The following is a 14,160-nucleotide window of genomic DNA, read 5'->3' on the forward strand; positions in this document are numbered from 1 at the left end:
AGTAATTCGTATATGTATTTTTACATGAAGTTTTTTCAGAAATATATCCCAGTTGAGATAACATTTTTCGTAATGAGTTCTTTAGAGGTATTAAGATACTTTTAATTAAATTTTAGAGGGATTACTAATATTTTAGATTGATTGTGAAAGTTCAAAAATAATCGTCGCGCAGTCATATTTTTGAGATAAATTGATTTAAAATATATATACAGAGTTGCCACAGAAAATACGCGAATTTTAAAATTCTCTGATTTTTCCAAGTTTTCCAGGTAAAAATGAGAAATTTTTATGACTAATATAAAATATATAAAAATTTTAACATTTATAAAATACAAGGGTCATTTGAAAAATTTTGAACCTCAACATGAAGATGGCGTTATTCATCAAAATCATTCTGGTACTACAATCGTACATTTTGCAAGATATCTGTGAAAATTATAATTATTTTGGACGCTTAGTTGTTATTTGATAGTCATTTGTGCCAGTCGATGTTAGTTTTTGTAAAAATGGAAAAAATCGAATATCGACAATCGCCATAACAAAAATTTACGAATTGCAGTTCCAAATAATTAACTACCTACCGTATTCACCAAATCTGATCCCGAACGACTTTTTCCTGTTTCCTAAGCTCAAAGTTAAACTCAGAGCACATTCTTATCAAACGAAAACACTGACATCAACTGATACAACTAACTCTCGAACAACAAGAGCGTCCAAAATAGCTACAATTTTCACAGGTATTTTGCATGTATGATTATAATATCAGAATGGTTTTGACAAGTAATACCATTCATGTTGAGGCTCAAAACTTTTCAAACAATCATTGCACGTAAAAAATTTTGACATTTAGAATTAAGGATTGTAAAAGAAAACCAGTTTATATATATTATTAAAAATGCAAAAAAAGTTTAGTAGCATAATAAAATTTTCGAGGCAAATTCAAGTCAACAAAAAATAAATATTGGAAAAAAGAACATAATTTTGACGAAAAAGAGCGATCAAATAAAATTACTGAATAAAATATAAATTTTAATTATTTTTTTTAAATAGGTTAAAGTACATGAGTTTTTAACGTATTTGGCTATAAACGTCAGATGTAATATTTTAAAAATTATAAGAATTATTTAGAATAGGAGCAATTTAAGAAAATTTAGAGCAAAGTTCAAAATTCCAGTCTCTTTTATATTTTCCCCTAACTATTTCCGGTTTTCCAAGTCAGTGGTAACCCTGATATAATGTATATTATTACGATTGATAGTTTTAATTCTCTTCCACCGGATAGATGTTACTGACTAAAAGTTTTGTTTCCATGATCACGTGTTAAACAAGAGACGATCTGACAGTTTTGAAAAAGAGAGCTTAAACTGTAAAAGAAATTGATGTTTTTAACACGCGTTGAGTTGTCACATACTGTTCAGATTTTCTCTGTATTAGTTACATGTTTATTTTGTAACAACTTTCTCGTTTTTAAAAAATCAAAATTATTCTTTCGAGAGTCGTCCATGATCCACTAGCGCGCGAGTGAATATTCTACGAGCATGACGCGAGTGTATTTTGGAGGTTTGTCTAATCAGAATACCGAGGATGACAGCGAGGAAGACGCTTACTTTCAATTCCGGAGACACCAATACATCCTCCGGAGGTTCTTCGGAAATTGTGACCTTTCAAGCGGTTATATCCGAGATCCATGAGATGTGTGCGAAAACATACACGCGCACACACACACACACACACACACACACACACACACACACACACACACACACACACAAACACACACACACACACACAGGATGTGCAAATTCCGATTGAGCAATCCATGATGCACATCGGGTATCACGAATGTCAGCAGTAATTACCCAAAATCTTGCAAAATGTACGATTCCCTTTGGAACCTAATAACTCAGTTTCTAAGCATGTTAGAGTAATGGTCGAAGTCTCATTTTAAAGAAAAAGTTCCAAACTTTAAAATGTATGTAATGAGATTTTTCAGCCTGTTCGTACTTGCTCGTGAAAAGTTGCAAAATCATGAAATGTTTAGAATTTTAACTCGAGCTGTTTCTGATCTTTGCGAAAAAGACCATTTGATAGGACGATAAATATCGTATGAACTGTTTTAAAGTAGAAGTTTCACTCTTTAAAACTCAAAAAAATTGTCCTGCAATCTCCGGAAGCGGAAATATCGTTTCTTAAATATCAACAAAATTTGCAGATTTTAAAGTGATCTCCTAATTAGTATGCGTTAGTTATTTATTTTCACAATAAAATTTCGGTGAAATTTTAATGAAATTTTTTTCACCGCTATTACACTATTAGTGACACCACTTGTCGAATTTATATTGCACTAGTGAGATTAATAATATGCAGAAGTGTCCAGTTGCAAAACAGGATATTAGGACGTAGGAAAGAATATGGGAAAGAAATTGAGTTCCTTTCTGATTATGTGTTTTTCTTTAACCCAAGGCCTCTAAAGGCTCCAAAATTGCCTAAGGAGACTCCAAAGGCTATATTCCAAAATTGACTGCCTGTACTGAAAATCTAAAGTGCACTTGACGTAAACTGTAGCATTTTCAGCACTGATAGTAAATTTAGAACACAGCCTCAGTAGCCAATATACAGGCAAAATCGCCTTCACGGAGAAGTTAAGTTATGTTCGTGACACTTTTTTCTACGCATTCATTATGCGCAGACCACAAAATTCACAAGCGCTGCAAGTATCGAGAATCAAAACTTAACTCAAAAGACAAAATCGATCTATGTTTTGAAGACTCGCTAGACTGAGTGAAAGTCCTTAGTCTTCCTTCCTATTTCATATCTTGGGAATGATTTGTCGCAAAAAATAAAAGTAAATATTCTGAAAATGTCTCGACAAGGGCTACAAGAATACAATTAAAAATGGCAAATGTTCACCTTTAGCAAGATTGCATTATAATGTAATCGCAACAATGTTGCAGCGCATATATTTGCAAAATAATTCTTTTATTATTACTATTTTTATATTATTATAATTTGAAATATAATTGATGATATAAATAAAAATTCAAAAAAAGAACTAATCAATACATTTATATTATATTTCATATTTAATTGCAAATTTTATATACGTATTTTTTAATTTTACAAATGTAAACATATATATTATATTTTACATTTTTAAACATATTATACATTTTACACTTTTTCACATATTTTACACTTTATACACTGCAGATACACCTATTTTATACATATTCTTAACTAGTGAAATGGAAATAATAAGAAACTCCACGCATTCAATTTTTTTTTTTGCAATATTCAAAAAATTTTTTAAATCCAAATTTCCAAAAAATCATGAGAGTTGATTATAAAGTTTTAAAAATTTAGTCATGCACAAGATTTCAAACAAATATTTCAACGAACACTATATTTCCTAATGGCTCGCGTACGCTGGACGCGGAAACACTTGCTGCACGGCAAAATGCGACGCGTAACTAATAAGCTAAATTCATTACTCAAAAGCTATAATATTTTCTAATGTCCCTGTAACAATGATTTGTAAAATCTTGCACCGTAATATATAATACAATTTCTAATACCTACAATTTCTAATATCTAATACCTGTCGTTGCAACAATATTATAGCGCAATCTGCAATATTGTAACATTTCTGCAGTGTTACAAGTTTCTGTGCTATATGGATATGTAATCAATAGATATGATCACAATAATATTCCAACAATATTGCAGTAATATTGCAACAATATTGCAGTAATATTGCAACAATATTGTATAAATCGAAAGTCCTACTCTTTATATATAATTATATACATATAAGAACTTATATACGAAAAATGTTACATATAAAATTATTATATACAAAAAATTGAATTATATTCATACATTTCCTATGTTACTTAGTGAAACATTTTTCATACAGTAATTGCATATAATTATGCATGTAACTTTTCTCCCGTTATATATATTCATATATAAATTAATAAATCTATTCAATTATATATAAACTGATCACAAATTATATGTATATATAATTATATGTACCATAATATGTCATATAGGAGAAAATAATGGCATATTTCTGAAATAAAAATTTAATAACGCTTTGTTTTGAATATCCAATATATTTATACAGGATGGAAGAAAAAGGTCGGTACCTCTGAATAATTCGGAAAATATAAGTTTTATATATAAGAAAAATGTTTCAGACAAAAGTTGTAAGGCTTAAAAAGATCTATTTACTAATTTTATCAATTTGACTTTGGGCATTGCTAAGATCAAATCAAGGTCATATCAATTTTTTTTAATGGAATATCCTATTTTTGATGCCAAAATTTAATAGTTGGTGTCAAAAACTTTTCAAAATACTAAAGTAGTTATTTTTTAAATATTTTTCAAGTTATAGGCTTGAAAGTTACAGTACCACTGACATTAGCATTATGCAAGATTTTCCGACTAACAATTAAAACCTCTGAATGTTGCTCAGGATCATGTTTTAGATAACATTTGTCAAGATCAAGACCAATGAAGGTTGTACCATTTTCATTTTTACGTAAAAATGAATTTTTAATACAAAAATGAAAATAAGAGGAATAATCTCCAATGGCCTTGAGCTTGACAAATGTTATCCAAGATATGATTCTAAACAACATTCAAGAGGTTTTAGCCGTCGGTCGGATACCTTGGATAATGTTAATGCTCGTGGCACTGTAACTTTTAAGCATTATAACTTGAAAAGACAATAAAAAAATAATTTTATTATATACAGTGTTTTGGAAAGCTCTTGATATTGACTATTAGATTCTGTAATCAAAAGTAGAGTATTCTATTTTTAAAAATCAATTTGACCTTGACCTGACCTTGGCGATCCAAAGTCAAACTAATAAGACTAGTAAATATATCTTTTTACACTGCAACTTTTGTTTAAACAATTTTTCTCAATAATACCGTGTTTCCAAGATAAAAATTTGTAACGCTTTATTTTGGACACTCGCTATACTTTTTATATGAGACATTTGAATGATAGATTTTCTTATGCACTGTACAACTATACAGGGTGTTCAGAAATTAGTGATAAGTTTTTCGCACATGTAGTAGACTAGACTAAACTGAGAAACAAAATTCTTTATCATTTTACAATTATCGCAATGGTTAATGATGTATTAACTAATTAAGAAAATGGCCAATTCACCTAGCCCATCGCCAAATGCAAGCGCGCGACAGAATATACTCGCCCTGCGTGAGGCGCACGTCCGCCGCGCGGAACGGGTATTATCCTTGCATTTGGGCTAGGTGAATTTGACTATTTTCTTAAGTTAATACATCGTTAATCATTGCGATAATTGTAAAATGGTAGAGGATTTTTCTTCTCGATTTAGTCTATTTTATTACTATTTTACTGTGCGAAAAACTTATCACTAATTTCCAAACACCCTGTATAGTTGTACAGTGCATAAAAAAAATCTATCATTCAAATATCTTATATAAAAAGAAAATTGGTATAGGGAAAATAGAGTCAGGCGCGGTAATTGTTGCACAAAACAAACAATGTGGATACAATACAAAAGTCTTTATTAAATAACTCGCTTACATGTTTTGGTTCACTTTTTAACCATCTTCAGAGACAAATTAATTTTAATTAATTACAATATAAACTGATTTATTTCAATGAGCTACCTTTACATATTTACGGAAACTTTAATATTGAAGAATGACTCCAATAACAATCCAAATTGTGTTTAAATTTTATAGGACAAAATTATTAAAAAATCAAACGAATTTATATCACAATAAGAAAGAAGCTCACAACGAAGATTCACCATGTCGTCAGCGAATCAGTATCAAAATTGTTTAAATCAGTGATCACTCAGTGAAATAACTTTTATTACAATCGATATTAAATTGTTCTTAATTACAATTAAATTTAAAAGTTATTTCACTATTTAAACAATTTTGACACTGATTCGCTGATGAGTCAAAAATTAGTTTTTGACTAAATTAATAGAACATAATCATTTGCGACATGGTGAATCCTCGTTGCTGCTTCTTTCTTATTGTGATATAAAAATTCATTCGGTTTTTTAATAATTTTGTCCTATAAAATTCGAATACAATTTGGATTGTCGTTAGAGTTATTTTCAATATTAAAGTTTCCGTAAGATAGTTTCACTGGAGAATTAATTTGTATTGTAATTATTGTATAAAATTAATTTATAATTGCTCAAAAATGAACCAAAACACCGGGTTATTTAATAACAACAATAAAAACTTTTGTGTTATATTCACATTGTTTTGCGCAACAATTACCGCGCATAATTCCTATTGCCCTATTTTACCTATTTTCTTTGTGATTAGATTAAAGAGTCTTTACGAATTATAATTATCTCATATAAAAATCGTTACATTGAAATGGCATGATTTAATTAATCAAAATAAATAAATATTTATCCTGATTAATATAATTTTATGTAATTTCTCTCAATAGCTAGCGGATTTGTCAACGCTCCTAATAACGTTCCACGTGCTTAACGATGGCAAACGCACGCCTTGCTGAGCGGTTCTATCTCACTTGCATTTGGCGGTACAGAACGAATTTGGCTATCTTCAAATTAATAACTCGTTAACTAATGCGAAAATTACAGAACTTTTCTACTCAGTATAGCCTTTCTGCCTCTATAGAGTTTAATCATTTATTGTCAATGTCATTGTATAATAATAATAATTAATATTAATAATTATTTTAATATTAATAATAATAATTATTTAATATATTTCACGATATTTCGCGAATATTAAAGAAACATTAAGGATATATGAAATGAATACATAATACCAACAGAATATTCTTATAATATTAAAAAATATACAGTATTCTTGGAATATTACAATATCATTTTATTTTTCAATTATATTTTATAACATTCCATGAATATTATGCGCTTATAAGGTTTTTGCTCTTTTTCTTGCTTTTTCTCTTTTCTTTTTCACTCTCTTTTCTCTTCATATTTATCTATTTCTGTTATAAACATGAATAGTAAGGATTTTGGTTGATGGAAAAGTTGGTGAGTAAGTTTCTTTGTTTGGTGTCTGTGATGTTGCAGCGGCTTCCAGCAGTGCTCAGCAGGATAGGAATTATATTGGCCAGCCCCTTGGTAAGACCCCCCATTGCATAAGTTCGCGGTCATGACTTCGTACGTTCTTAACTTTCACAAAAAATACGAATTTTCAAATTTTCTTTATTGCTTCATCAAAAATATAATAGCAGGAAAAAAATCTGAAAAAAATATGATTATATAAAAAGAATCATTCGGACTATAACACATGTATATGATTTGACATATATAATAACGAATTAGAAATTTATTACAGAAAAAAATATAAGAAGAAAAAAGAGAACAATGTACGTGCAAGGTCTTAACCGCGTCCTACAAACCTACAGATGCAAGACAAAGGCTGCAGTTCACTTAGCGCTACAAATCATTTGAAATATTTGATTGATTAGGACAAAGAAATAAGAAGTATTTGTAGCACCAAATGAATCGCAATTATATCTCATATATATATATACAAATATACTCATATAATAACATAGATGTTTAATTTTATTATCATATATTCTTTATACCTCCATATCTTCTTATATCAACAATATGTTATATAAGAAAATATAAAAGCATGCCAGCTATGAAGTGTCAAAACAAGCCCTTTCCATCCTTAGTGCCAGGGGCGTGATCTAGTCGAGGTCCATCTGGGAAAATAGCACGTCCTAACTAATTGTTGAGGAAGGGATGATGGGAGGGGGTAATGAGATAATGACTGGGAGATGTTTTGATTGGCTATAGTTATCAGTGCTTTGATTGATTCACTCCATAACCACGCTCCATAACTATGCGATGATTGGCGAGGGAAAGATTTCATTGAGAAAGATGCAATGACAACGTAGAAATGGTAACGATAAAATGGCGGGTTGGAAAATCGAGGGAAATTTGGATCGAGACATTTTTCGCCGCGAGGAAAGGGAAATGAAAAGCGGACTTTTATGAAGGAATATCAATAGGATGTCAGATTGAAATATGTTACAATCATTGGCAGAATACAGCATTGAGTTAGGATACCAAATACTATTTGATGAAATGAATATAGCTACAACAAATATAGCTATATCATATTTTCCAAATAAATACAGAGAGATTCTAAAAATATTTTAAAAATATTCAAATAACTTAAGGATACATTCTCGTGTAAAATTTTCAAAAAATCGATTTTTTTTAATTGCATATTTTGATTATATAACATTTCAAGAATACATCGTCAAAATTTTAGAAAGAAATTCGAAGAATTAACGATAATAGAATTAACCATAAGAATTAACCATAGCCAAAAGTCTATTTGTTTTTTGTTTTCAAAATTTCAGAAAAAAATTTGAAGAATTAACAATATTACAGTCAAAAGTTCTTTTTTTTACAGCCAAATGTTTCAGAAAGTTGAAAGCTTACTTTATGGACCAGAAATCGCTGATTAATAGTAAATAGTTTAATTATTGCTTTATTTTTAAAAAATTTGTAACAAAAACTTTAAACGCGTTTTTCTCGAAACATTCTTTTGGCGAATGACACAATTTTGAAACTAACGACCGATTTTTTTTTTAAATTCTTGGGGCGTTGTATTCGTAAATTGACTAGTTATCTTGTAAATCAGAATAATCGGTTTCACTTAAAATAAAACTTTTTTGAGCGAAAAAAAAAGTTTTTTTGTAGCACTTTCTAAAAACACTTGTCAACTCGCAAATTTTTCAATATTTTTCAATGATTCCGGTTTACACGATAACCACGCAAATAAATTTTAAGAAAAAATTTTGTTTTCTAGCTATTGATTCTCGAAATATCAACCGTTTGATCATCTCATTTTTTCAACTTTACTCTCAACTAATTCTTGGAATTTTGAAATAAAAATATTACTATAAAATTTTTTTTCATATATTGACATGTGTATTAATAAATATGTGAAAAATTAGAAACGTATGGTATGTCTTATAGTTATTTTCCTTAAAAAAAAAAATCTAAAAAAGGCCTTATTTTTAGTGTAGTTACTCGAGAATGTACTCTTAATAAATAGAGACATAGACTATAATGTTCAAATATGAAAGACCGCTCTTCTCCTTCTTATTTCTCTCCCTCCAATATCCTTTCCTCCCAACAGAGTTTATATAAAGGGAGCTTTCTGGAGGAGTAGCTCAATTAGTGTTGCCGTTTTTGATGATTTTTTCACTATAATTTAGTGATGATTTCTAAAGTTTTTTGGTGATTTAGTGAATTATTTTCTTTATTTGGTGAATTTTTTTCAGCGTCTTCTATTCCTCTGATTAGTCTTGTTTTCAATTCCTTATTAAATCTAAATACTGGCCATAAATATATTAACATAAACTAATCAAAAATCTTAAGTTGCATTTTCTGAACGTCTCAATCAGTCTAGTTAATGATTTATATGTACATAAGTTTCATTTTAAATTTTACAGATTGAAATATAAGTTGTTTTATCAATAATTCTATAATTGGTCTATTATTTTTTATTAATAATAAGTTATTAATAAGTTATTTTTAGAAAATATAAATGATAGGAGAGATTGTTTACAATTTTATTATATATTAGATTGTTCCACCTTTTACGCATTATGTAAGTAGCAAAATCATCAATTGCATTGCCAGAGACTTAACCTAACAGTAACAATACTATAAAAATTCTAGATCTAGAAAAGCGAAGGGGGTGGGGGCGGGCACGGGGGATACTTGTAGGCGCGGGTATGACGTCACGAGCGCGACTTGGTCAAAGACATTGGTGTTTATATGAACATCAAATACTAATGATACGTGCCACCATGCGTCACGTATCATTGGGGCACCGCCGCCGCGAACCGCCGCCGCTGCCGCAGCTTTCTGTAAGATGACAAATATTATAAATAAAAAATATATATAAATAATAGTGTACAATATAAAAATATATAAATCAATCCAAAAATAATTAAATTTCGCTCGTTTTTTGCAAAGCAAAGTGTAAAGAAATGAAGGTCTGAATCGAGCGATAATAAAATAAGTAAGATAAAAAGTAATTCAGTCGCATAAAATATTAGTATGAAAAATAATTTAAAAATTTGATGTGATAAGTCATACGTTTCGGAACTTACAGATCCTTCTTCAGCGATCCTTCTTCATAAAAAATGATACTCGTAATATAAATGGATAATCTTAAGGTCCGCGAGACATAGTGTGGTATTGTCGCAAGGAATTGATCCTCCTGTTTCTATGTAAATTGTGTAAACTGAGAAAACAGGAGCATCTTACACTTATTCGTTTAATACTGATGAGCGCAAGTGTTACAATTAATTACCATGTACCATTTTTTATGAACCGCTGAAGAAGAACCTGTAAGTTCTGAAACGTATGACTTATCACATCAAGTTTTTAAATTACTTTGTTTTCATACTAACACATCAAATTTTTAAATTATTTTGTTTTCATATTAACATTTTTTTAGTAAATTACTTTTTATAAACTTTATTACCGCTCAATTCAGACCTTTATTTCTTTACTCAATACAAAAAGATAAATGTAGTAGGTTAATGAGAGTCAGTAACGATAAACAGCGCAATTATTTAGTGAACAATAATCAGATATTAGATTGATGTTTTCTTTATTTTGAACTCTCTTTAGAGTCCTCTTCAGCAAGAATGATACAAGTATAATTAGCTCACATGTCCATAATCCTTAAGTCACTCGCAAATTGATAAAGATGTAGCATTGTTTATCATCGCGAAACATGAAGCATTGCACTGAAGCTTTGTTGTCATATTAAAAAGTATAAATGTTAAAATCAAATATAAAGATCACACATTTGTTACCTGAATGAAACGTTGTACACGGATGTGTGTTCTAAAAAATGTATAATCTTTATATATTTGATTTTTTTAGTGCCGAACGAGTCAACATTTCAACAAATCATTACAAAGTTTCGTAAAATTTCTATTATTATATTAATTACTACTGTATTCTTAAATTGAGTCCAATTTAATTGATGAGAAATAATATCAATTGCAAATTCGATAAATTTATAAATAAAATCAATATTAATTAAATGATCCAAACAAATAACATTAAAAATATCAATTGACAGATATTTACAGCTTACTTGCTAACTTCAATTTCTTTTATACTTCCCCTTTCTCTCCTATTATAATTCGGAATTTCATTGGTTTCATTTTCTAAATATGAAATATTTATTTATATCAAATGCGTATTTCAAATGTAATTTTTTTTCTAATGTTACTTGGGAGAGAAAAGAAGTTTTGCAAATATCCGTCAATTGATGTTTTTAATTATTTGTTTTTAATTATTTGGATCATTTAATTAATATTGATTTTATAAATTTATTTATTTATTGAATTTGCAATTGACATTACTTCTCATCAATTAAATCGGACTCAATTTAAAAATATGGCAGTAGTTAATATAGAAATTTTACGAAATACTTCATAAATAAAAATTTCACGAATAAAAAATGTAGCATGCATAAAAGAAAAAATTACTTATTCCTTCAACAGGACACATATCGAATCTCTAGTACTTCCCTCAGATTGCTCATTTTTGGTAGTAAATTGTTGCCCAAAAATTATCAACAAAACTTTTTCTAAAAATCACAAATTATCGCTTCACTTAATCACAAAATTATCACACACTTTACTTAATCACGTACACATGCAAAAATATTTCACCATTAAAGCTAAATGGTAGATTACTTTTGCACGTTTTATAAAAAATCACTCGCATAAAAAAAAACAAACCTCACGCAAACGAGACCTGACAAAAACTAACGTTGAGAAGCATCTTTCGCTATGGTAAAGCTGTCGAGGATATTAGTTACAGATAGCTGTTGTATTAAACACTTTATATTATAAGTATTGACAAACTATGTAGAATTCTAGGCATGTTGAGAGAAGCGCTAGCAGGTGTTTATATAAACTAAGTGTGAGAGTGCGTCGAGGCATAGGATATAATGGATGCGAAGTAAAGACAATACATATATAGTGATGTGAACGAAAAAGTCTTTATTCACATTTTATTACATTATTGTTTTTCATACGTATTAAAAACTTTAAAAATTTAATAACTCACAATCGACAAGATGATGCTTGTCGAATATATTGCTATCGCGTATAGCGTTCTCGGAGAACAATATTGGAGAATCGCGTATACTTGATATCGACCGTATCTACTAGTCTAGCTAATCATTCAATATTACATTAATACATCTATCGTTTCGGTTATCATGCGTACGAATGAAGAATCGAGACGTATGAGTGTAACATCGTTCAACATGCAAACTTGGTTAGCAGCCCAATGCTTATAAAATTGTCTTTGTATTTCAAAACATCTTGTAAATATTCCATCGTTGCTTGTAAACGCCCTTCCATATTTCGAGAGACAACGACAGTTTCCGCGATGATCTCTCAAGGCGATCTCCTCATAATTGGTGGACCAACGTTGTTTCTAATTTCCAAAAACTTGTAGCCCGTAACCATCAAGTCGTAACGTCTGCTAAGTAAACGCATCGCGCGATGCTCCATGCTGTGTACATATGTAATGTTTGAACACATGTTTTTTCTATTTTTACTATATAGAGCGTTGAAACTTACATGTTACTACAGTACCTTCTTCGCTTCGTACGATGCGCTGTTCTCTTTGACGAATTACATTCTTGAACCGTTCGTAAAAGCGGATATCGCAAGATTGATTGCATCCACGTAAATTGTGACATATGGTAATACTTCTAGAATCAAAAAGGGGATAATTCCCTCTCCTTTTTCAAAGAATTGCAAACATGTCACGTTTTATCGTAGTTTTTTACGTTTTTTTGTTTGCAAATGTATTAATGTTTTACCAGGTGTACAAGTATGAAATGACGATTTGAGAAACAGGTGGCGCACCAATGCAGTGTGAAGTACAAAGATTTAACATTATACGCCATTTTATTGTACCATCAACAAATGTCAAACGCGCAAAGTGATTTGATTGAAAAGTATTTGCATAGTATTGTGTTGCTGTGTTTAATATGACGAAATTTGTACCAAATAAGGAACATTCGCGGACAGCATTAATTTTTTGTTTTCATTTGAGGAAAACTGCTGCGGAATCATATCAATTACTTGGAAAAGCTTATGGTGAACATGCTCCATCGCAAAAAACGTGTGAACGATGATTTCAGCGTTTCAAAATTGGAGATTTCGATGTTACAGACAAGGAACACGGAAAACCGCCCAAAAAATACGAAGACGTGGAATTGCGAGCATTGCTGGATGAAGATGATTCACAAACACAAAAACAACTCGCAGAGCAATTGAGCGTTAGTCAACAAGCTGTTTCCAATCGCCTACGAGAGATCGGAAAGATTCAAAAAGTCGGCCGATGGGTGTCACATGAATTGAACGAGAGACAGATGGAGAGGCGCAAAAACACATGTGAAATTTTGCTCGAATGATACAGAAGAAAATCATTCTTGCATCGTATCGTTACTGGGGATGAAAAGTGAATTTTTTTTGAGAATCCCAAGCGCAAAAAATCAGGGTACACCTAGGCGAACCATTCACATCGACTGCAAGACCGAATCGCTTTGGCAGGAAGACGATGCTCCGTATTTGGTGGGACCAGAAGGATGTGGTCTATTATGAGTTATTAAAGCCTGGCGAAACGGTTAATACCAACAACAATTGATCGATTTGAACCGTTCGCTGCTTAAAAAATGACCAGAATACCAAAAAAGGCAACACAATGTCATTTTTCTCCATGACAATGCTCCATCACATAAACCAATTCGGGACACGTTGGAAGTACTCAGCTGGGAAGTTCTATCCCATGCGGCTTACTCACCAGACTTGGTTCCTTTCGATTATCACTTGTTTGCATCGATGGGTCACGCACTTGCTGTGCAGCCCTTTGGTTCGTACGAAGATGTGAAAAAATGGCTCGATGAATAGTTTGCGGCAAAAGGGGAAGATTTTTACTGGCGTGGTATCCACAAATTGTCGGAAAGATGGGAAAAATGTGTAACTAGCAATGGAGCATACTTTGAATAAATCTCTTTTTATCATTCTTCCGAATTTAACGTGTTTTTTTGGGG

The 14,160-nt window shown here is 30.6% G+C and overlaps 1 protein-coding gene across 1 annotated transcript in view; it reads left to right on the forward strand.

Annotated features, from left to right (window-relative positions):
- The window catches only part of LOC108689870 (glutamate-gated chloride channel), a gene marked incomplete at its 5' end in the record, with an annotated part of 315,742 nt that overhangs the window by 189,722 nt on the left and 111,860 nt on the right, over window positions 1-14,160 (forward strand). Inside the window, one exon of the mRNA XM_018196823.1 lies at window positions 7,095-7,145. Coding sequence (XP_018052312.1) covers window positions 7,095-7,145 — 51 coding nt within the window. The remainder of the gene's footprint in view (window positions 1-7,094; window positions 7,146-14,160) is intronic.

Source organism: Atta colombica, unplaced genomic scaffold (genome assembly GCF_001594045.1).
Source record: "Atta colombica isolate Treedump-2 unplaced genomic scaffold, Acol1.0 scaffold28, whole genome shotgun sequence".
In the NCBI taxonomy this organism is placed as follows: Eukaryota; Metazoa; Arthropoda; class Insecta; order Hymenoptera; family Formicidae; genus Atta; species Atta colombica.